This window comes from Labeo rohita, chromosome 18 (genome assembly GCF_022985175.1).
Source record: "Labeo rohita strain BAU-BD-2019 chromosome 18, IGBB_LRoh.1.0, whole genome shotgun sequence".
Lineage (NCBI taxonomy): Eukaryota > Metazoa > Chordata > Actinopteri > Cypriniformes > Cyprinidae > Labeo > Labeo rohita.
In genome coordinates, this window is record NC_066886.1 from 16,262,765 (window position 1) to 16,289,110 (window position 26,346).

Consider the following 26,346-nt stretch of genomic DNA (forward strand, 5'->3'; position numbering starts at 1 on the left):
TATTTCTTGTCCATACAGTTGAATTTGATGGAAACTGAAACTTTAGCTACCAACATTCTTCAAAATATCTTCTTTTGTGTTCAACTGAATGAAGTCATACAGATTTGAAATGACATGAGGGTGAGCAAATATTGACAGAATTTACATTTTTGAGTTAACTAACCTGTAAACATTGCATTTTTAGGATTTTAAAACAAGTCTAAAGACTTCTGTTCTCTTGCACTCCATCCAGCAGTTGAACAAGAAACTTACCGCTCCAGGTCTGGGTTCTGGTACTGGATGGTTGTAGGTGTACCACTGCTGCGTCTCGCGATTAACTTCCCGGTAACGTCCATTAAACGCCTCTTCGACCTGGTCCATGGTGAATGCACATACAGCTGAGCTGCCTGACGCACCTTTGTACCTGCACACACAAACACAACAATCATTAAAATCGATCTGCATATGCATAATTGCCAAACACAGATGACCACACTGTAAAATAACAACCTCAGTGACACACACCTAACAGCAGCTCAACAATCTGACTGCACACAATATGCAAAAAAGTCTCATTTAACCTCAGACATAACAGGTGCGTAGGCGGACGCAAGAGGGAGGCTATTCTGAGCATCTGCAGTCTCGCTCACATCTCCTGCCTGTCCTGTATCTTTTGCCCCTATGTTAATGCACTCAATCAATACCCACAACTCCTACGCAAAGCACCGCAAAAGCAGTCTGGTTGAGTGCCAGGCAGGGTTCAATAACAGAAATGAAAGCTGAATTTCTTCTTTTACTGAAAGGTATAAGTTTACAAAGGAACACAAACATAGCTACAACTATACACACTATATTATCCAAATGGGTTTTCAGGGGATATAGTGTAATATGTTACCATTGCGAGGTGAAGACTCCATAAAACACAGTACTCTTCCAGGCCTCTTTGCTGGGGGTCAGCACAAACATATCCTGGATGATGTTGAAAGGGAAACCGTCGTCAGGAAGTGAACACAGGAGCTGAGCTTTCAGAAAGGTCGTCCATTTCTTCTGAAGAACCCTCTCTCCACCTTTATCGCCCTGTGACAACACATACAGATAGACAGATTTTTATTATTTCAGTTACCGAATACACAATGAGTCCTGTTCCTGAAGCTGAACTGGCACACAACAGTACCAATACCAAGGCAATGTGTTTGATTCCAAGGAAACACACAAATACTGCCAAAATAAACTGAAGTTGCTTCGGATAAAAATGCTAAGACTTGTTATAACCACTTCTGACCACGAGAGGGAACTACTAGCTGCTGTCAATAGCAGCAAACTGATGCATCAGCCAATGAAAATGCTGATCATGATGGCAGCTTTCAGTGAAATCTGTTACATATTTTATTACATAAAGACTTACAACTGGACAAGGACCACAGCTTCTATCACATGTTGTGCATTAAGACTGAGTACAACAGTGCGTTTTTGTGATTGGGGCCCTGAGGGTTGTACAGGCTTTAACTTTGGTACTTCGAAGTCCCTTAAAACAAAACAGCCAGTATATTTCAAGGGCTTTAATGTCTATCAGAAAAAGTTATGAGAATCACCCATTAGTGGGCAATGCTGTGGATCTGTTTTGCATTTTAATGTAACATAAGTAAGAAAAGAAAAAAGAAGAGATTATTGATCTGAAGTCTAAGTATGTAGTAGTTCAGTATGGTAATACAAACAGGCTGCTCATTTTTGTGAACTAATCATTTTAGCTTAAAAACTTACAGTATAAGCATGCAACTCACCACAAATCTTTCACCAGCTTTACCTTAGTTTATTTTCATTGATGAAATGACGTCAACGAATGGAAAAAAAGGAAATTGTGTAACACCATTATCAACAGTTGCTTAATCTAATACCGACTTGACTTGAACTTCTCCTTTATCATGTTTTCATTTTAAGTATGGTGCTTTTTTTTCTTTTTGTTTCAATCTATTATACAAAAATATTGATTGGAAAACAAACATTATCTAAAGAGAAAAGGACATTTAGAAAGAAAAAGGAATAGTGGAAAACTACAAACCTTATGGCACAGGGAAAGAACAACAAAGACGACATAAATCACCTAAATATTTTTGTTTTTTAGGGCTGCTTTATATTAGTCAACTCTCGCTCAGGCAGAACTTCGTACTGAACAGCTGAACAAACAAATGGACGGAGAGATACAATCAAAGACAAGAAAAGAAAGAGATGTTTGGGCAGAGAGGAGGGCAGAGAAACAGACAAATGTGAAGTATAAATGGTCTGAACGACAGCCAGAGGTACGTAAAGCAGAGGTCCCAAAAGCACCGAATTTATTCATCCATCTCAGCTGCTCTCCAAAGAAAATGAGCTTTCCTCTAATTATAATATTATTGTAATCCAGCACGCAGGACAACGCCTTCCCCTACCAGCAGGACGGCAACAACACATTCCAATAAAATCTTTTAAAGAGAAACTCCCACCCGTCATTGAACAGCAGAGTTTAGGACTGCAAACAGCTGAAGGCTGAGTTAAAGGCCGTTTTGCCAAAAACTATATTAGCACCCACACCAGTATATGGTAATGTTCTGTTTATAATAAGTTTGCACAGTTTTGATGTCTGTGGCTTTAAATGCTCAAGCTCGAGTTGAGTAGTTTCTGATTGGCTGTCAATAGCTATGTTTCCATCATCCTGTTTTTATGCACATTTTGAAGTACACATTGCCAAATTTAGGAAAAAATCTCTTAATATGCAAACACATTTTTACGCTTACTTGAGGTGGTTTTTGACTTGCGCAAAAAATAGTTAATGCAAATAATGAGATGGAAACACATTTGCCGAATAAATGCCTCCGTGTGTATCAAAAAAGTAATGTGACTTGCACAATGGGACAGGATAACTTGACTAACCAGCTTTATTCGCAAATGTTTTATGCGATATTTGAATTTACGTGTAAGTTAAATTCACAAACTTTGATGGAAACATAGCTGGTGTTTTTATCATTCATCAGCTGTGATTGGTTCATGCGATAAATCCTGCCTCGTGTTTTTTTGCACATTCCACATCCGTGAATCAATGTGAATGAACAATATAATGCTGTTAATGAGAAGATTAATTTAAAAACATAAGTAAACAACACACATACTTAGCTATAACAATTTGTTACATCAAAATAAGACTTGTAATGGCATGAAAACATGAAATGTGTTAAATGTTAAATGTGTTATCTCCGTAGCTGTGACCCATATTTACCAAGCTTTGATGACTGATGATCGGAAAAAATCATAAATAGTTAAAAGTTAACTATTAAAAAGAATAGCTGAACATAAGGGCTTCCCTCGACTGAAGATTTTTCTGGTTGACTAGTAGTCATTCATTTTAAGCATTGGTTGACTATTAGTCGCACATTTGTTAATAAACCATATAAATCATAATAATGAGCGTTTAATAGCCTAATAAGCACTTAAACACACAAAAAAAGCTTGCTACAGCACAACAGCAGATATAATAATTACGAATGTGTCAGGGGAAATAAAGCAAGAAGACTGCATTAACATTTTATTATAATTGTTGATAAACTAGTGCTTTCTTATTTTTTCGGTTTAAGAAATGAAGTCGGCGACACTGACTCGTCATCTCCGCAGTAATGATGCGCCTGTATGCATGTTTCATACTGATTACATAATCTGAGAATATTTGTTTTCTATTTTAATCGGTTCATAGTAGACATTTCACTCTACAGATATATTTTTCATGTCTGTAAGGCAAGTATACAGAGAGTTTCGAAGTCTCACGCTCATGTTCACAGAGACCGAGATGGCAGAAAGCACATCGTGGTTGCTTTATTTTAAAAAAGCACAATGTTTCGTTGTTATTCTGAGTGTGCACAAATAAACGTAGAGTCTTTACAGATTCGAAAGATATATTACTTCTATGTGTATGATAAAAATGATGGAGTATTTTAAGAGCAAGTGACTGCACTGGTGCCTCCATTTGTCATGCAGTAAGCTCGCTACTGTTCAGCTTCCACACCTCGCACGGACACTTCAGTAGTTTTTAGATTGAGCAGCCATGTAAAGTTGCTACTACTTACATATTTCAGATGAAAAGGTGAGCGTTTGGATGTCGTGCCCGATGTAGCCTACTATATTACAACATAAACCAGCCATTAACGATATGTCCGTCACGGACTGTGTGACTTCGGCACTTCCAGTGGATTTTTTTTCTGTGACTAAGCGACTAATAAAATTTTGGTTGACCAAGCCTCTTCTCGTCGACTAAGGGTTAGTCGACTATTGGGGGCAGCCCTAAAGTTCACAAATAAAATAAACTGTTTAAATTGTGCACCTTTAAAAACTTTGCTCAGAAGGAACTTGGTAGCCACATATGCAGCAGTCTTCACATATGTCATTCATTTTAAATTTGAAATCAAAGGATTACAGCTTCTGCAGCTCATTGTCTCATTGTCATTCTGAGTGTAAATGATACGGTACGCTTTCAAATGCAAACCCCAGGCACTATTCAGAAAGGATCTTAAAACAATAAGGAACTGTAGCAGTACGTAAGTGGAGAGTCTGACATGCATCACAGTTTCCACTGGAATTTGACATGGTCATCAGTGCAAAAGTGCACCAAAATCCAAATTATACTGACACTCGATTAGAGGTAAGTTAGGAGTCAGAAAGAGAAGAAACCAAAATATAGACAGCGCAGTGGAATTAAAATCACTCTTGGATTTCAAAAGCAAGACGAGAAGGCAAATGAATCTTGCAGATGTTTCACTCCGCTCATGCACCGTTCAGAACAGACAGGGTCAGTGCTTTAACCCAACTGGCAACGTAGAGACTCTCTTAAGATTCCGATCACTCCTTGTGCACAAATGCACTGCTTTGAGACGAAGAGCGTGAGCAAAGGAAATGAAATTTCTGAAAACTCAAAGATGCGATAGGAAAGGACTCGTGCATCAGCCCATAAGCATGGCTTTGTTGCGTGTCACATCACAGAACGCACAATTATGTCTACTAATGGGCTTTGCAGGAGTCATTATATTTGTTTACTATATGAGAGGAGATAAGGTACAATACCAAGAAAATGCAGCTTATAAACATAATCATTTCATTCCCTTCCTCATGGCCAGGCTCCAGTGGATCTGGCAGGAGGAATATGGGGCATGCTAAAAAGGGAACCTGGGATAATGTTTAAGGTACTGGATGCAAATAAACAGGCCACATTTCCCTGGCATGGCAACTATTTAACTGTCAGGAGGCATTTCATGCAGCCTGTGTGATAATCCATATTACAAGGCAGGGAGACAGAAGAGCGTGAACCTTCTATCGGCTGCCACTTGGTGAATTAGCTAGTGTGAAAACGGAAACCATTAGTTAATTATTCTTAGTGAAGCTGGTTTAAAAAGCCTATTTAAATGAGCTACATGGCAATCGCCAAAGGTTTCTATTCATCACTGTCATCACTGAGTCTGAAAATACCAAGGGGTCAAGTTAAAATAACACCAGTTAAGTTAACATAGCACCAGTACCCCTGCTTGTAGATGCCATAACTACACTTCTGTACCCCCAAAAGATTTTTTCTCCATTGACGGACATATAAAACAACATAGCAATACTGATATTCAGACCAACAGTAATGTGTATAAACATCTGACATTTGACAGCCTATTTTTGTTTTACTAAATCAAAGTAGTTCCAAACAAGTCCACAGCTGAATGACAGGCATCTCAGAGCAGTGTGGTTAGAAATAATTGGTTGAGTGAATTATTCAATGACTCACCAACTCACCGTGCTTATTTAATCCTATATAAATGGATAAATCAGTTGTTTAAATAAGTTTGTTGAGGCAGTGATTCAATGACTCTCTCATAAAGAGTTACTGAATGAATCAGTGGTTTAAACAAACTGGTTAAGTCAACAATTCAGTTCAATGAGTTTTCAGTCTTCAAGGCTGTGCCCTGGCCAAGGCTTTTGTAAATGATGGGTTCATTCCCTTGGAAGGTACTGTGCATTTTTTCATCTATAAAACCATCATCAAAGCCATGATGGTCATGGATTGTATTCAGCATTGCTGAATTAACTGTCAAGTGTCTCAGAGCAGTGTGATTAGAACTAATTATTTGAGTGAATGATTCAATGACTCAGTCACTGGTGCTTATCCTTAAATAAATCACTTGTTTGAACAAACTGGTTGAGGCAATGATTCAATGACTCACTTATAAACGGAGTCAGTGAATGAATCAGTGGTTTGAACAAACTGGTTGAGTGAACAAGGGATAGTTTACCCAAAAATTCTGTCATTAATTACTCACTCTTATGTAGTTCCAAACCTATAAGTGCTTCGTTAATCTTTGGAACACAAATTAAAATATTTTTGATAGACAGTAATGCAACGCAGGGTCAGAAAGCCCTAGGATTTCATCAAAAATATCTTAATTTGTATAATTAAAGATAATTTAAATTTTTCAGTTAACTAACCCTTTAATGACTCAGTCAAAAATAAATTAACTTGCTTGAACCTGATTTAATAAGCGTTGTAAACAAATCGTGTGAGTGAATGATTCAACGACTCCCTCTTAAAGACTACACAGTCTGCTCTCACTATTTGTTTTCCTCTTTATTTACTTGTGAAGTGTTGAGGCTTTGTACATATGTTGCCATTGGCCATTTAGTGTTGTTACAGGCTAATTTTCCTCCAGCTCCAGTTACTCACATTTACAGCTCGGATGATTGGCTCGAAAATACCTGGATGCACCCATAGGATAGCTTTCTCCAGGTATTATTGACTTCTTTGGAGGAAGTGTGAGGAATGTGTGTTTTTTGTATGTGTGCAGAGGCATTTTCAGCTGCCCCTCAACTAGACGGATGAATGCTAATATTTGCTGAGCAGTGATAAGAATTCGAGATGGACCATAAAAAAGGGAACGTTCTGCATTCAAGAATGCATCTTTAAAACAAACCTCAGTGTGACAGATAAAAACCATCATGTGGTCCATGTAAGCACACACACACACACACACACTATGTCCTACATTTGTGCACCAATATTAACATGCACAAACATACTGGCATATATTTCTTTCCACTTCATTGGGGGTGTATAAATGTTGTGTCTGTACATGTATGTATTTGGATTACTGCTGTAGGGGGAATAGCCCTAATCCAACCGCCTTCGTCATTGTGTTTACGCCAAACTGTCCCTCACCTTACACACGCGAGCGATGCGTGACACAATGGTGTTGTCAAAGAAATCGAACTCCTTTCCCGCTTCACTGAAGAAGAAGTAAATCTTATCATCATCGCCGACTGCGTTGCCTTTGGGCAAACTTTCCTGAATGTAGGCTGAACCCACAAAAGCAGGGTCTGTGGGAGAAATAAAAACAAGTGTCAATCCACGCCATGGAACATACACGGAGACAGCAGCTTTTGTAAGCAGTGTGGACTATATATAGTCACTGGTCCACCTGAAACCTGTTTTACATGACAATCTTTAGGTGTAATTACTGATAGAAATCTTTTGTTACACAATCAAAGTGCTTAGTATTGATTTTGCATATGTGTCTTTCATCAACTTTGCCACTTACGGCAAAATATTAAGCTACTACTCAGTACTCTTTAGTAAAGTGAGAGGGGTTCAAGTGTGTAAACTGATTCTAAATTGATTTGTTTTGTTCTCTGTAGTCTTGCTTTACATGAATAATTCTCTGCTGTGCCAAAATTGCCTCTCAGTGGTAAGTTCAAGGGAGTTGAGTCCCTAAAGAGAACAGAATGGGGGGAATTGTGCCCGCTGATAGAGCCATTTACTTCCATGCTGTTTGCGCTATGTAGCGCCTGAATTACTTAAAGGGATCGTTCACCAAAAATGGAAATAGACATCATTTACTTCCTCTCATGTCATTCCAAAACCTATACGACAGACTTTTTTCTTTCAATATTCAAATTTTTTTATATTCTTTAACTTTTTTTTGGTAATTTAAATAAAACTCAAATATGCGTATTAAGACTTGTATGGCTTAACATAAATGATGGCTCTTATTGAAATATGTAGTATAAAACCCATAAAAGATTTACGTTATTTAAAAAGTACACATAGTTTTATACATATTTTGGATTATGACATGAAATGGTTGCCTCCAGGTGAGCTACTGACGTTACCTGTTGCTATTTTTACTGCAACACAACTCGGAATACACAACTTGGAAAGTAAAATACTGATGCAATTCTGTAAAGATCTTACAGGTGGCGATGGATATAAGCGTAGGCTTAAACCAAAATGCCGTACCATTGATTTTTCTCACAAAGAGCCTAAATGCCATCAGGTATTGAGTGAAATCCATGCTGAGAAACTCCTTCAGTGGCTGTGGTGTCATGACAAGCGTCAGCATGTCTACATCATGCCAGGGTGGCATCTAGTGTTTGTCTCTGCCATTTGTAAGCTCTTTCAGTAGCGGTGGTCTATTAAAAGCCTCAAAGGCGTCAAGGCTCAAGTGGAGAGAACAAAGACGCAAGTCTTTAGAGAGTTTAATTCATCCACAGGCATCTTCCCTTTCTTTTCTCCTCTTCTTATCGCTGGGAAAGCAGTAAAGACTTACATTGCTTCTCTAGTTGCTCTTTGACTGAAAAGTACAACCAAAAGCCACACAATGTGGCACCGTATCGGTATTATATTTTCTGAGTTGCTCACCGAGTGCAACCATTTGACGTCATTGAAATAATGGCACCCCCTATAGTACAAAATGTAATTAATTTAATATAATTTACATTATATTATGCCAAACAAGTCTTAATACCTTGACTATCTCTTTAAAAACCTTAAAAGTAAGAAATGTTGCATTGGCAGTTTAGTACTAAAGTACTAAAAATGCTACAGTTGCTGCTGTCCTGTTAAGAGCAGGATGATAGTGGATGTGGCTTTTACCTTGAAGCCAGTTCAGTGAGTTTTCCGTCTTTAAGGCTGTGCCCTGGCCGAGGCTTTTGTAAATGATGGGTTCATTCCCTTGGAAGTTACTGACCGTGCCAGCATACAGTTCTCCATCTGAAAAAACATCAACAGTTATTTAAGTCAAGTCAGAAAAGAGTGTTACACGCATACAATACATTACACCAATGTTCGTAGCACGTACCAGCCATGATGGCCGTGGACTTGTATTCAGGGTTGAAAGGGCACCGGCTACGACCATCTTCGGTGACTATTTCTCCCACTTCATTGCGCACCAGGGAAAAATCAGACGTGTTCTAGAAGAAAAAAGACAAGGGGACATTCTTGTAAAGACAGCAAGCACTGTCTCTTGTATCGACTGTCCGGCGTAGCTCTAAACAAGGACCTTATTTTGCTGAACAGGACGTCATGTTATTGCGATAAGTCTGGAGAGATAGTAAGAACAGGGTGAACGCACTCAAACTGAAGGGATGATGTGTGTACTATCGACTCTGTGTGGGCCAAGGATACTGATAAAAAGGATGTTTGGATAGAGATGCAGCCGTACGCACACACTCTTGTTCTTTTTCGTTTGTGTCTTTATAGGGGCATAAAGGTAAAATATACATCTGCCAACAATCAGCTTGTGTAGGCGAAATATACTATCCTAAAGCTTCAGTTTTAGTGGTCAGCGTCGACCCCTGCGAATCCAGGCATAGTCTCTAGAGTGAAGGGCCTAAGTAAAGTGCAGGGCCATAATAATTTTTCATCCGAGCAGCATCTACCCTTAGGGAGAGTGGAAGAGTGTATTTCTGAGGACATTTTGATTGACTGAGTAAATTACATGGATAATTAATTCCTCCCCTGCAGCCTGTTAAAAGCATTGAGGGAGGTGGTGAAATCCTGCAGGAGAATAGAACAAAATGAAACGGTACTTACGATGTATGCGCAGATAGGGCTGAAAGCATACGTTCCACACACGTACAGATGAGTGCTGTTCACACGCAATAAAATCTTGATGTAATTGAAGCAGTCAGTCTGGAATCAGAAAGAGACAAAACGGAAATGTATAAGACAGATAACCAATTTAAAGAGACAGTTCACCCAAAAATGAGTATTCTGTCATTAAGTACTCACTGATATGTCGTTCCAAACCCGTAAGACCTTCGTTCATCTTCGGGAACACAAATTAAGATATTTTTGATTAAATCCAAGAGCTTTCTGACCCTGCATAGGCAGCAATGCAACTGACACGTTCAAGGCCCAGAAAGGTAGTAAGGACATCGTTAAAACAGTCCATGTGACATTGGTGGTTCATTATTAATTGTAGGACTATTTTAACAATGTCCTTACTATCTTTCTGTCTATGGAGTGTCAGAAAGCACTCGGATTTCATCAAAATATCTTAATTTGTGTTCCGAAGATGAAAGAAGGTCTTACCGGTTTGAAACAACACGATGGTGAGTAATTAATGACAGAATTTTCATTTTTGGGTGCACTATCCCTTTAAGACTTAAGACCAGCCTTGATGCACCCATTAGCTGATAGAGTAAACAGTAATATCACAAATATCACATGCAGCGGCAGCCTCCCCCGGGTCCTAATGCTCGTTCGGTAAGGAGTTTTAATTCCGTAGGGGGCGCTGTTGGCCTACTTCTAATAAAATGAAAGTAAAACACACAGATAACATTTAGACTATGTTACTGATTAAATAAAGCAGTAATTGATGTCATAAAATCATGAGTGTGTTTTGATTTACAGGTCAGAAGCTATAGCTTAAATGAATAAAAAAAAAAATCAAACTTGAGACTTGTAAATAAGTTTATATATACTGTATATATATATATATATATATATATATACACACACACACACACATATATACATATATATATATATATATATATATATTTATTTATTTTTTTTTTTTTTTAAACAAATTATGAGCTCTAGAAGATTTCCAGATTTTTTACAACTATTTTTTTTTTTCAATCTTAAATTAAAATGTTATGGTTACCACTGCATTTTTCGGAGAGAAAAAAAGGCAGCGATTGATATAGTTTATTTATAGTTATTTTCAAAGCTTTAATGTACTGTCATTATAAAAGAACTTCATTATTGTTTATTGTTTATTGTTACAAATAAGATCTTGTTAAAAACTAACTAACAAATAAGATCTTGTTAAAAACTAACCAAAATGAAAAATAACTCATAATTTCTGCACAGGAGAGACTTGGCGTTGTTTTAGAAACAGAAGGAAATATATCAGTATCAGCATCAGCTATCGCCGAAGATGAGCTGAAAAATATCGGCATATCGGATATCTGCAAGAATCCAATATCGAGCATCCCTAGTTGTAACATGAGGGAAATATGTACATGCTTTTTCCAACAAAAATTACATGCAGATTTGCTTTTATTTCTTACCGTTAAAAACTATGGCTCTTAATAGAATTAAATAATCACAATTAATATCATGATTTCTTTTTAAAAATATATTTAAAAAAAGCAACTCGAGAAAAGACAGATGACAGAATTTTCAGTTTAAATCAACTGATTTGCGAATAAAGTGTGATTTAAGTAAAATTTTCAAATTTAGACATGTATGAACAATTTCTGACGCAATGTTTAGGGGAAAGGTTGCCCATAAATGAACATTTCGTCATCATTTACTCACCTTCATTTTGTTCCAAGCCTATATGACTTCTGTTCTTTTGTGGTAAATAAAAAGTGTTTTTTTTTTTTGTCAATACATACAATGAGATTTGTTTCACTCTTCAAAATATCTTCTTTTGTGTTCCAGAGAAAAAAAAAAACAGTCAGTCAGATTTGTAACAATGTAAGTAAATAAAATGTAATGAGTAAATGATGACAGATTGTTCTTTTTTTTGGGTGAACGCACGGTAATCGTGCAAATTAATTTTCAGAGATAAAAAAAAAAAAAAAACACAAACATAGGCAAACGTTCAAAGCAAGCGCCAGGTTGTGTGCGCAAGTGTTTTCTGGCTGGGCTTCAGAACTTGTTTTCACATCACTGGGTTTGATCTAAATCCTCTGTAATAGACTGGGAGAGGTTTTTGGCAGCTGTGTGTCATCGGTCTCAAGAAACAGCAGTTATTACTGCGTCTTCATCAGGGTCCCAACATCCATCCAAACCTGACTCCCAAGACAAATCAATCTGGCAGCAAATTAGGCATGCGGATTATTAATCTAATAACAGCCCTTATGCAGTGTCAAGCTTTCAGGGAAATTACAGTGTGAACATGTCAAGGCAATAACGGGTCCTATGAACTGAAAGTGTTGCAACGGCCAGTTTCTCAGAATTAAATTTAGCACAGTCATACTGCAATATCTATTTTAGAGGCCGACTCCTGACATGGAACTTCATGCTGAAATATACAGACATCTCTCCACTTGGTTTGATGGATATCTCATTCACCCACCTGTAAATCTTTCCCTTTGAAACTGCACTCCTCTCTCTTCCTCTGCGGTGTGTTCCACGTTACCTGAAAAAGTGAAAATTGCAAGCTGCAGTTACATTAAAGTGTGCATTTACAGTAAGACGATGTATTAACACGGATATGAGTAGGCCTACAGTGCGTCACAGTGAGTTGGCTGTAACATATTGCAGTCTAGCCTTTCTGTCATGTTGAAAATGAATCAAGCAATGCTGAATATTTGCAGTGAACTGTGAAAGTCTATTTTTGACTTAAAAAGTTCATTTGTTGAAAAGTATAATGGAGTAATACTCTGAAAAAATACAATGGGGGAAGTGGGACAACTGGTAAAGTAGGACACTTACAATGAACTTAAAGCTTCGAAAAGGACACAAAAGACCAATTAAAGTATCAGAAAGGTGGTTCTTACTGACTTTTGCACTATATTTCAAGTATTCTGAAATGATACAAAAGTTTTGTAAGACGAACAAATGAAATTTAACTCATTCATTGAATTATTTAAGTGAACTGCATTAAAGCAGATTAGTCTGATAAATATATAAATGAATCATTAAAGGGATACCTGACCCAAAAATGAAAATTACCCGATGATTTACTCATCCTCAAGCCTTCCTAAGTGTATATGACTATCTTATTTCAGACGAATACAGTTGGAGTTATATTAAAAAAATGCCTGGCTCTTCCAAGCTTTATAATGGCAGTGAATGGCTGTTGATATTTTGAAGTACAATAATAAAGTGCATCCATCCATCACAAAAAAGTACTCCACATGGCTCCAGGGGGTTAATAAAGGGCTTCTGAAGTGAATCGGTGAGTTTGTGTGTTTTTAAAACTTTATAAACTGTAATCTCTACTTTCCGCTAATTGTTGTACACATATTCACGAGAGAGTAGCATTCCAGTGGTTGATGTAGTACGTAGGTGAACACGGTGTTGAATGCGGAAGAGCAGATGAGAGAGCAAAAACAAAACACTGGTCATGAATTAGAAGTACAAAATGAGGATTTGTAAAGAAAAATGTTGGAGGATTTTGATATAAGCCATAGAGGAGAATGTTTTTCCTTTGCTGTAAACAAAACTTGGTTCTCACAAGACTACATCATCTGTTGGGAACACCAATTTCTGGTGAACTCGCAAGTTAGGGGAAGCTAGAGATTATGGTTTATAACGTTTTAAATATGGATATTTTTCTTACACAAACTCATCGATTCACTTCAAAAGGCCTTTATTAACCCCAGGAGCCATGTGGAACACTTTTTATGATTGATGGATGCACTTTATTGGACTTCAAAATCTCAACATTTGAAAAATCTTGGAAGAGCCAGGACATTTTTTAACATAACTCAGATTGTATTCGTCTGAAAGAAGGAAGTCATATACATCTAGGATGGCTTGAAGGTGAGTAAATCATGGGGTAATTTTTATTTCTGGGCGAACTATCCCTTTAAGGCTACTTTTAGCCATTTGGATCGTTTTTTTTTTTTTTACCAGTGATATCAATGATAGGTTTTCAGGAAAAAATTGACCCACTTTACTTGTATTCACGCTCATATGCATACAAAACGTATAGGTAGGGCTGGGTGATTTTTCCGATTTTTCCGATTTTATCAATTAATTCGAATTTAATGTTTTGCCACGATTTTATTTTTTAGAATTTGAGGAATCACAATTGTGAATAGAAATATTACCAAACGTTAGAATTAGACATTTTGATAATATTCCAGTGATAAGAGTATCAAGAAAAGAACGATCCAACCGCATGTCAGCATGTGTGATTAACCACTCACGTCTGACGCATTCATACCGCTATGTTAAGATGCGATGGAGGCAGTGGAATAGGAAAAACATGCAAGAAGATGGAAGTGAACATTTTTTAAATGAGCATGTTTTTATAATGCCGTTTCATGCATGAAACGCTGCAAGAGACGCGAGTGCAACAGTCAAACATGTCCATGTTTACATAGAAAAACAATGGAAAAGCAGTGGAATCTTTAATGTGACTCGGGAAGAACGAGTCGTCTCGGGGTGATTCGTTCAGTCGCGCATGCGCAACATCCTGTTAGGTTCTGTACTCAGGTTCTGAACTAGTTCTCCTGTTTCGAGTCTTCAGGTTTTTCAAGTCATTTGTTCTTCATCTTATGGGTGTCACGTGATGCTGATTTTGCTAAAATGAACAAAATGACTCAAAAAAAGATTCGTTCATTTTGCTGAACGAGACTCAAAGGTCCGAATCGGTAAAATGATCCGAACTTCCCATCACTACTACAAATCACGTCTTCGAATCACCACAAGTTCATCGTCTGTGTACTCCAGCTCAAAAAGGTAGAGTATGTCGAAAAACTCCATGTTATTTTCTCCTACAACTCCAGAATCATCTGACATCGTTGTACCTTTTTGTTTGTAAACAGCGTTTGACTTACTTGCACTTTCTTTGTCTTTGCACATTCGCTTTGTAAACACTGGGTCTGTGGTTCCGCCTACATTCGGCGTGACCTTTCGACATGATTCAATAGTATGTGAACGCGCATCCCAGAGCCTGTGCTACACAAGCTTTTGTGCTTAAAAAGTATACACATTTTTTTTATTTTCCAAAAACAATGACAGATCGTTTCGCTAGATAAGACCCTTCTTCTTCGGCTGGGATCGTTTAGAGCCTTTTGAAGCTGCATTTCAACGACATTTTGGAAGTTCAAAAAGTCCATTATATGAAGAAAAATCCTGAAATGCTTTCCTCAAAAACCATAATTTCTTCACGAATGAAGACAGAAAGACATGAGCATCTTGGATGACAAGGGGGTGAGTAAATTATTTGTGATTGTTGTTCTGGAAGTCGACTCCTTTAATGCATTTGGTCACGGTGTGATAGACCTGCTTCACTGCTGCTGCAGCGGAGCAAGTACAGTGGGCACGTAAGAAATACTGCTGCTGTATATATAACATACATGAAATAACCCCTGTATGGCATACATGAATCACCTCGTAGCAGATCTATACAGGTGGAGCTGGGGAAGGTGAAGGGTTTCTGAAGCAAACTGCAAACTGCTACAGCAAGCACAAGTCATATATTTGAATGTTGAGCAGCAAGCTCATTGGCTACCGTGTGCCATGTGATAATGATGTGATTATGTCAGACTGAGTTAGACCTATCGGACTGCGCCATGTAGAGTTTCATGCCAGAACTTTGTATTTAATAATAGTCTAATGGTGTTATACCTTCAGTCATTTTGAATTTGAATTACCTTGAGTTTTTTAAAAGCATTATTTCTGAACATATAATATGTATAAGACAAGTTTTACAAGATGTAGTTTATGCATCAGATATTTAACAAGTGATTTGTTTAACAGTTACATCTTATGTGGTGCACTTGGAATAGAATTTTCTTTAACTAGAGGATTATTAAAGAAAAGGTTACTTGAATCATGTTGTAGTTACATTTTCAAGTTGACTAGATAAAATATTTTATTAATTTTTTGCCGTATCGCCCAGCCCTGCTTATGGATGTGCTTAAGTGATGCCTATACTCAACATTAATGATATTCCACTCGTTTACTAATGCACAATCTTATACATCCTCCAAAATCAAACACACAGACATACTCACATTACGCTGCAGCTGTGTTCTGCTGATATCGCTGATATTGAGTGCGAAGAGAGTCTCTCGAGCGCCAACGTACAGCATGTTATCCTCTTTACTGAGGAGCAGAGAGGTGTAATTGAAGACTCCATTGGGTGAAAATCTCTTGGCCGACCTCTCGTTTGCATCTATGAGCAGATATGGAAAAAGTGAGGGAGAGGGAAGAATGTCAGCAAAACCGAGCCAAAAAGATTTACTACTGGAAATATGATAAATGTGCAAAAGTCAGATATGCAATCATGCTTTTCAGACAATTTTTCTTCAGGGTACAGATTTTACATAGTAGCTTTGTATAATATTATTGTACAAAAATGAATAAAAATACAATAAAATCAAACATTTAAATATGTTAATATTAAAAAGAAATAATTGTATTATATGTTTATTGTCAAATTTATTTTATTTTATTTTATTTTATTTTATTTTATTTTATTTCTTTTCTTTTCTTTTTTTATTTCATGGGTCGTTTGAGAACCACTGCATGACAGAATAGTGTATTAGATAATAACGTCAAATGTTTTCATACTGGCCTGCAGTGAGGAAGCTAAAACCTGTTACAGTGACAAAAGTATCTGAATCAATGTTGAATGAGCATTTGTGTGGCCACATCTAGCTTAGAGACAGATGTTCATGTCTTAATCAAAGATACTGCACTGCATCATTATCATGGCAGCTCCTGCAGGCTGTTTCTCTGTTTCCATGACAACGGCATCAATAAGATGCAGTATATTTCCTACCAGTAGGGGGTGTTTGTTAAGAGAGTTAGGGGCACTGTGCTCAAATTCTCTGTAGAATACTTTATCGTGGCTTTGTTATGACTTCAGACGAGCCACTTGAGAATTTGGTGGTGATTCAGACTGTGTAAAATGAAATGTGTGGAAACGCGCTTTCATCTCGTCTCTCCATAGGCTGGCAGAGCAAGGCAGTAGGCCTACTCCCATGCTACAATGACATCATTCCAAGATAGCAGCTCCTCTGGTCTTAAGATGCATGTCGAATCAATGTCAGCAGGCTGTAAATACAAACTTCACCACTACATGACAGATGACAAAATGTTCGCCTCATCTGTCAGTGGCTTAATGGTTGAATCACACTTGTCTTTCAGTCCAATGTACACAGAAATGAAAGCCAAAAGAAAAAAAATGTATTAGTGAACTGATATTTTTTTTCTGTCACGTACTTCCTCCTATTACAGTTTAAATAAAATAAAATAAAATAAAATAAAATAAAATAAAAAATACATCAGGAGTATTCAGGAAAATAAAATAAAATAAAATAAAATAAAATAAAATAAAATAAAATAAAATAAAATAAAATAAAATAAAAATAGGAGTATTCCAGAAATCTGTTTTGAAAAAAAAAAAAAAAAAAAAAAAAAAAAAAACGTTTAAATGTGAACTGGGATTTTTCTGTCAAATACTTCCCCCTATTCCAGTTTTTTAATTCAGAAATATAAAAAGAAATAAAAAATACATTTAATTTAATTTAATTAAAAATCAGGAATCTGTTTAGAATACATTACATTATTATTTTTTATCTAATATTTCTTCCTATTCCAGTTTAAAATAAAATAAAATAAAATAAAATAAAAAGAGGAGTATTCAGGAAATCTGTTTAGGAAAACAAAACAAAAAAAACAAAAACAATGTTTAAATGTGAACTGGGATTTTTCTGTCAAATACTTCCTCCTATTCCAGTTTTTAATTCAGAAATATAAAATGAAATAAAAAATATTATTTAATAAAATAAAAAATTAATTTAATTTAACTGAAAATCAGGAATCTGTTTAGAATACATTACATTATTCTTTATCTAATATTTCATCCTATTCCAGTTTAAAATAAAACAAAATAAAATAAAATAAAATAAAATACTTCCTCCTATTCCAGTTTTTAATTCAGAGAAATAAAAAATAAAATAATAAATCAGGAGTATTCAGGAAATCTGTTTAGAAGACATTACATTGTTCTTTATCTAATATTTCATCCTATTCCAGTTTAAAATAAAATAATAAAATTAAATCAGAAGTATTCAGAAAATCAGTTTTGAAAAAAAGAATAACGTTTAAACGTAAATTGACATTTTTCTGTCAGATACTTCCTATTCCAGTTTAAAATTCATAAAATAAAATAAAATAAAATGAATCAGGAGTATTCAGGAAATCTGTTTTGAAAAAAAGCATAATGTTTAAACGTGAAATAGCATTTTTCAATGTCAAATACCTCATCCTATTTCAGTTTAAAATTCAGAGAAAATAAAATAATAATAATAATAATAATAATAACAGGTTGCTGGTTTCATTTCAGACTTCGGAAAAACAAGCATAATGCTCACCAGTACCATATAAAATACAAGGTCATTGGGTATAAATGCTAAAGCTATCGTGGCATACTATTGATTTACATGATTTACAGAATCCTTGCAAGACATTCACTTCTGGTAGGTCTTACATAGCATGTAATCATTACACTGATTATGCTCCCATGGGTGACTCTGAGCTGAGGTAAGACTCTAAAAGCAGCCGTGTCTCTGGGAGCTGCTGCAGAGGGTCTGCGCGCTCGCTTCCTGAACCCCGGGGAGACAATGTGGTAATAATAGGGCATCAGCCCTCAGCCAGGAGGGCTTATTACAACCGAAGCCAGTCTGCTAAACCACAGGAGGGGATCAACACAGCACATTAGTGGCACGCTACTGGGGTCTCTGCCTCTGTGTGTCTCGTATTTCCCCTCTCTCTGATTACAGGATGAAACGGGGCACCACTCAACAGCGACAGCATTCGTTTCACAGGGTTTGGAGAGAAATTTAATGGCGATTTAGCTAGACAGGGACAAAGGGCAATAGCTGCAACCAAACAGGGCTTAAGTGGGATTTGCACAGGCAGAAACCGTTCCCCAATTATTCTCCAGAGTGCCGCCGCTGTAGCGTTTTCCCCGTAGCTCACACAATGAGGCAAATAATTGTGCCCCATTAGGGGAAAATCACACATGTGAATGTTTTACTGTGAACACTTCGCTATAAAATCTAAATGATGACAGTCGGTTGTGTTTCAGCTATTACAGTAAGTGTTACTTAAAGGATTAGTTCACTTCCAGAATAAAAATTACCTGATAATTTACTCACGCCCATGTCATCCAAGATGTTCATGTCGTTTATCCTTCAGTCAAAAAGAAATTTAAGTTTTTAAGAAAAACCATATAGTGAAGGCCAATGGTTTGAAGGTCCAAATGGCAGTTTTAACAAGCTGGTCTCATGACGAAAATGTACCTGTACCTCGTTTTTGCGAGACACTAAACACGTACCAATAAGTACATATTACTGCAGTTTCCAACAGAAATGTCCACTTAGTGGTGCTGAAAGAGTGTTTGGGTTTTTCCCCAGAACAGATGAACGTACACATAGTACATTTTATGTGACGTTGGTTTTGTAGGCGTCACTGTAGTTTTGACTTGTCCGTTGAGTGGAGCTATAACTCTAATGCTCCGTGATGTTTTAAAATAACATCCCATCTCCACTACACCTGAACCTACCTGATAGTATGAACAAAAGCAAATGTGATGTATAAGCATTAAGACGTATTAGCTTGTTTTTCAATCTCTCATCTTTCAGCTCTTTCATCATGAGTCAGGTTTTTCACGGGATTCGTACCCATGGATTCCGCATCCAATTTTCAAGCTCATTACGTCTGGAAGGCAAAACATATGGAACTGTAATCATAACTGTGTACGAAAACAATTACAAGTGCTCACTGTTCACAGTTTCTGTTAGAAACTGATATGTACCTATTGGTACGTATTGCAAAATGTTCTCACAGGTGATTTTTCAATATTATATCAGGTTGAGTTTCAGTGCAGCTTCAGAGGGCTCTACATGATCCCATCCTACCTCTGCGATGCGTATCCGCCTCTTCACGCATTACAAAATCACATTGGAAAGGTCATGGTTGGTTCTTCATTTGTGTACTTTGGTTCAAAAAGGTAGGGTAGGCCAAAAAACTCACTCTCATTTTGTCCAACTTTAAAATCATCTTTTTTTGTAAAGGACATTTGACTTTCTTTGCACATTCGCTTTGGTCACTACGTGTGACCTTTCCAGTTTAATTACTTAATGCGTGGAGTCCAGCTAGTGCAAGACGAGCATTTGTGCCTAAAAAGTATATACATTTGTCATTTTATTTTAGAAAATGACATTGTTTTGTTAGTTAAGACCCTTATTCCTCGGCTGGGATCGTGTTTTGCCCTTTGGAGCTGCATTGAAACTGCAATTTGGACCCACTGATGTTTACTATATGGAGAAAAATCCTGGAATGTTTTCCTCAAAAACCCTAATTTCTTTTCGACTGAAGAAAGAAAGACATAATCATCTTAGATGACATGGGGGGGGTGAATAAGAGTGTGTACACACTTGTAGTTTGGTTTGTTTGGTTCATTTGGTCCGGTCCAAAAAGGACAATGATACATTTGGTTCTGGTCCGCTTAGCGTTCACACTGGCATTTTAGACAGCGAACCTAAAGATACCGAAACTAAAGGCATAGTGATACGTTCACAACTTAAATGTTCGGGCTGAGTGACATATATATTGTTGCATTCACATTTAATTCAAAACGCACCACAGTTCGTTTGGAAGTGGACCGAGACTCGTCGTTCAGATGGCAGCGTTCACACTTACTCCAATGAACCGCACTAACAGAGCAGTCGCACCAGAGTTAGTTTTAATCGAACCAAACATGACAAGTGTGAACACACCTTAAATTATAAGGAAAAATGTATTCTGAAAGTGAACTAATCTCCACATCAGATGTGAAAATTTTGCGTACGCATACGGTCTAAACTCCACAGCTCCCGTACTACTCTCTATTGAAAAATGAATGACTTCCAGTTGGTCGTTTGTTGTTTTTCATAGATAGTGAGAAGTCGGCTTACATGTGAGGAATTGTAATAATAATCCAAACACCTATAGTTGTACTGTTGCATTGTCTTGGTCATTGTATGTTGTGATTTAAAGGGATTTATATGCTCATTTAATGAATAACATGTTGGAACACAAGCGATAAAATGTATACAGAACTGCATAAACACCTGGCCACGTCCAGCACTAATTAAATGCAGACCACTTCAAATAAGAATGGTCTTTGGCAATACTGGGCTGTTTTGGTTTTTGTGTTCGCACATGTTATGTACGAGATCTCTGCCTGTAACCACTTATGCGGTTTAAAAAGGTGTGATTGCGAAACGCAAAGAAAGATCTGTGCCATTGAAAATGAACTGCAACAAACAAATCTGATTAAGGATGACATGGAATTCAGTTCCCAAGAACAAACTACAATAACTTAATAATAAATAAACTTATATAAGGGTGGCGGAATGACCCCGACTAACCCCGCATTTCTGATGCCCTGCTCATCGATTCCCATGTCTTGAAACATTACCAATCCCCCCACAGACAAAACGGTCTCTCTCTCAATGAGTCTGTGGTATTATTGTTTGAATTGACAGTGAGGTCAGTTCCCATAGGGCAATTCCATGACGACAGCTGCCATTGGCTTCCTCCAAACTGCACTGATGCATTCTGGGTAAAAGGCTTATCCTGTTCGCACTCATGGGGAAAGAGGCCTGAGAGTGTCAACAGGAGAAAGAGGTACTTATGAGGCGAGTAGTTATTGTCTCTTGTGCTACAGCGGTACATCATATCATAACTTGTACGTCCTTGTCTTGTTGACCCTCAATCTTCAAAGTCTCTTCTCAGTCTGATCTATTATGAGACACACTACAGCCATGCTAGATTCTTTGTGAGGAATGAGATCATTACTGCCATTATGCAATTACATGTCATTTTTTTTGGTGAAAGCCACTACTAAATGGATTGCCATATCCGCAGCGCTTTGCTTTCTAATCCATTTAGAGAGAAATTAATTATGCAGGCTTTTAGGGAACCCTTCCATGTTCAGTTTTCAGAGCGGAATTCCCTACGGCTGCTCTAACAGTACATGCCCGAAGTTAATTAGAGACACGGCGCATGTCGTCGAAAAGAGCGCCTGCGTGAGGCAATCTGGTCGTCAGTGTGAAAGATCAAAGCTCTGTTTTGTTTAGGCCTCAGCAGACGGCTCATTTAAGTAAACTGTGTATCTGATGATTTGAGCTTTTCAGAAGTTAAATGCTTATTGCAGTTTGCCACAAATTGCACGGTAATATCGTGCTATTAAATGGCAAATCCCAAACTGTAAACCTAGTGTTTACAGTGGCTAAACCAGTCGCGTTCGCATTATTTCTCACCTTCTCGAGCGCTAGGTAAACAATGTACGCGCTGAAGGAGAAATGATGTCATCTCCAGGTGTCAGGAGAATGACAAGCCCCCTGTTGCCTTAATGACAAAGTGCTGACTGTTGAAGCTGCTTTTGATGTTGGGAAAAACAATCTGGAAAAATACTCTCTTCAAATAAATTGTAAACAGTGCTTAAGAATTACGATGACAAGTTTTTCAGGAACATTCACAGGAACAGCGAGATCCGTTCGTTCTAGGAAGCCTATCAACTCGCTATAAATTTTAAATTTATAGCGAGTTGATATGGCCTGCGTTTTATGGCGATGGCAGAAAAGGGACAGTTCCTCTTGGGTCAAGGTGAACAAATGAGCTATGGAAGCTGGAGCCATATTCACAACCGTAATCATAATCTTAATGGTTTTTCTTGTTGGAGCAAATCTGATGTAATGCACTTTCTCACATCAACATCTGATTAGCTTTGTGAATTTAGGACTTGGACGCTTACGGTACATTTTAAGTGTAAGATTGTTAGCTTGTACTCTTGTCTTTAATATAAGGCTTCAGCTCTTGTATTAAGCACAAAGGTCAATATACAGTGCAAATAAAAAGGCATGTTGAACCGCTGGGGTTTGCTAAGTGCATCTGAAACAGAAATATCTCAATATCATCTAACAGCCTACAGATCCCCAGAGAGACATCCACTCCTTCAAATTCTTTTTGTTCTCTTTTTGCTAGGCTTTGTTAGACCCCAAACAGACTGAATTTAGACTAGAATGTAATATCTTGTTTGATTTGGATAGTTAAAGGATTAGTTCAATTCCAGAATAGAAATTTCCCTATTAATTTACTCACCCCCATGTTATCTAAGATGTTTATATCTTCTTGTCTATAGTCAAAAAAGAAATTAAGATTTTTGAGGAAAACTTTTCAGGATTTATTTTCCATATAGTGGACTTCAATAGGCACCAACGGGTTGAAAATCCAAATTGCAGTTTCAACACAGCTTCAAAGGGCTCTACACGATCCCAGCCAAGGAATAAGGGTCTTGTCTACACATGCAGATACTGTAAAAAAAAAAATCCCAGGACTTTCAAGGACTTTTCAAGCACTACTTTTTTGATTTTCAAGGACTTCAATCAGAGATCTTACTTATGGTTTGATGTTTTCCACTGTTTAAAAAAAAAAAAAAACAGGAAAAATGATTCACGAAACAGCTTCAAAATCCTGATCTGGAACAAATGATTTACAATACGCGCTCCGAAGTCCCGAATTTAATCAAATGATTCACAAACCTGCATTGAATTCCCGATCTGACAATGATTTGTGATCATTTCAGATCAGGACCCGGAGATCACAAAACATTCAAGCTGCGGAATGTTTCAGGAACCTGCTGTGAAGTTCCGATCTGAAGCAAATTATTTGTGAACCTGCTCCCGAAGTCCCAATCTGAATAATGATTCGAGAACCATCTTTTCAGATCAGGACTTGGACCACGGATCGAGAATAATTCAATTCACGGGATTGATTCGTGATAGGAAAAATCACGATATAATTCAAATAATTCGCAAAACACGAAGTTCCGATCTAAATCAATTGATTCACAACACACAACTTGAAGTCCCGATCTGAGTCAAATGATTTGTGATATGTGATCTGATTGGAGCGATTCGAAACAGTGAATCATTATGCAATGCAAGGGTTACTGATTCAGAGTTTCGAAAAGCTCTGTTTCAACCATCACTAAACGTGCTATTTAAAAAAAATGAATGTCTCTTTGGTTTTTGCTAGTAAATCACTTGAAATGAGTTTGAATCAATCAGAGCAGTTCCAATGTAAATGATTCACTCAATTGATTTGGCTCATTTGTTCCTCTTTTCCTCTTCCTCTTAGCCATGTTTACATGACACTGTCAGTAAGCTCAATAGTTTCACAATGTTAACTGAAATAGGTTTAAAAAAAAATGTTATTATTATGTAAATTTTGAGTGAAAAAATATGTGCTCATTGAAAAAATTAAACACTTAATTCATAGGTTTGTTGACTTTTAATAATTCAAGCACTTTTTAAGTACCTCTAGTAAATTGCTATTTTCAAGGGTTCTCCATTTCAGAAAGTCAAATTCAAGTACTTCAAGCACTTCAAACACCTTGTACAAACTCTGGAGCTAGTGCATGATGAGCATTTGTGGTTAAAAAATATAATTTTTTAAGAAAAAGACTTAGCTAGAATCATTTTGCTAGAAAAGACCCTTATTCCTCAGCTGGAATAGAGCCATTGAAGCTGCACTGAAACTGCAGTTTAGACCTTCAACCTGTTGGTTCCTGTTGAAGTCCACTATATGGAGAAAAATAGTTATTTTCCTCAAAACTCTTTATTTTCTTTTCTAGTGTTAACTAGTGTACTTATAATGATGCTGTGTGAGAGTAGTTATAATAGCATTAGATTAGTAAACTCTTAAGATTTGGAGTGCGACACTTTCACAAAGCACAATAAAAGCAAACTCTACTCGTCCTGAAGACATATGAGTTCATTTAAAGTGTTGATACACAAGCTAAAATATTTCCTAACCACCCTGAAATAAAACAGAACTCTGAGTGGAACATGTCTGTTTTTGCACTGTTTTTGTGACAATGCAAACCACATGAATCTGGCAAAAACAAATGCATGCTCATCTCAGCTGTGTGGATGTTCTCTTCACTCTCACACCCTCCATTAAAGCACAGCTGAAATTGCCGGAAAAAGCAAAGACTGCTGATACTGCGTAGGCTATTGGGAGCCATTTACATAAATATTGATCCTCAATCTAGTTGATCTGTGAAAAATGTTTAGTCTTGCAAACGTATATCTGTTCTTCTGTTCCAATGTTTGAGGTCAGCAAGGATGCATTAAATGAAACAGAAATGACAGTAAATACATTTATAATGTTACAAAAGCTCTTTTGAACATTCTATTTACATTTTAACATTGATAATAAGAAATGTTTTTGAACAACAAATCTACATTAGAATGATTTCTGTAGGATCATGTGACACTGAAGACTGGAGTAATGATGCTGAAATACATTTTATTTTTTTACTGCTTATTTTGGATCATATAAGTGCAGTGAGCATAATAGACTTCCTTAAAAACATGTAAAACAACTTAATGAGCCCAAACGTTTGAATACAGTCTGTGTCCAAACGCATTTATGCCATTATGTTTGATATAATCTTATAAAAATCGTCTTTCAGATTTAGAAAATTGCACTGGACGTTGTTCTCAACTGCTCCCTTCCTTCCAAAGGAAGTGGTCAGCAAAGTGCTCCTGGGAAACTTTAGTCTCTTTTACAGTGTGCTCCTAGTGTCTTTCCCCTTTAAGGACAAACCGCTTTCCCAAAAGGGAAATGTACGGCTCCTTCTCACACTGCTCTGTTTTCATTAATGCCCCACGTTGATGAGAAATGACTGTTGAGCTTCTCCAGAGGAGGAGAAAGGAATGACGCAACACTCAGTTTACACTTCAGAAACATTCTGTTCTCTTCCACCTGCGTGCGCGGCCGGGTCTCCCCGCTCCAAACTTAGAAACTCAGCATGAAATATTAAAAAACAGATGATATAATAAGAGCGGTTTGAAGTCATGGGAAGGACAAGAAAGGCGGAAACAAAAAACATTAAGACGTCAGGTATAATCTATTGAGACGTTCAGCAGAGAGGTTTAGTGTTTGTCTAGTGAACTGGCACAACGTCTCTCTTGTTAGCATGAGAAGTACAGAAGTGGCAGCTTGTGTCAACTCCATGGTGACCGCTGGAATTCTGGGTAGGTCAAACATAAGTTCGGCGAGTAGAACCCGCATAAACACACCCGGTTTAAACAAGAGGGGGCCTCTTAAACTAAACGAAAGAGGGTGAATGTGCATGACGCCAAGTGCTGCAGTTAAAGGTTTGATCAAAATGTGCGTCTAATGATTCACAAGAATTCCAAAGTTGCAAACAAAGGTGTAATTAGGGTTTTTTCATGAGTCGTGTGGTAACATTTACTTGGACTGATTAAACTTCCCTATTAACAACAACTCTTACACAAACCTGCAACTTACAAAAGTTACATAATTATATATCG

General features: G+C 37.1%; 1 protein-coding gene across 2 annotated transcripts in view; it reads right to left on the minus strand.

Moving 5' to 3' along the window:
• sema4ba (sema domain, immunoglobulin domain (Ig), transmembrane domain (TM) and short cytoplasmic domain, (semaphorin) 4Ba) overlaps positions 1-26,346 on the minus strand; it is an 89,933-nt gene that overhangs the window by 10,998 nt on the left and 52,589 nt on the right. For both annotated transcript variants that reach the window (XM_051134339.1, XM_051134338.1), the window contains exons 3-10: positions 15,961-16,121; positions 12,345-12,407; positions 9,842-9,940; positions 9,108-9,219; positions 8,903-9,019; positions 7,190-7,347; positions 875-1,056; positions 253-403 (exon numbers count right to left, since the gene is read on the minus strand). In XM_051134339.1, coding sequence (XP_050990296.1) covers positions 253-403; positions 875-1,056; positions 7,190-7,347; positions 8,903-9,019; positions 9,108-9,219; positions 9,842-9,940; positions 12,345-12,407; positions 15,961-16,121 — 1,043 coding nt within the window. The remainder of the gene's footprint in view (positions 1-252; positions 404-874; positions 1,057-7,189; positions 7,348-8,902; positions 9,020-9,107; positions 9,220-9,841; positions 9,941-12,344; positions 12,408-15,960; positions 16,122-26,346) is intronic.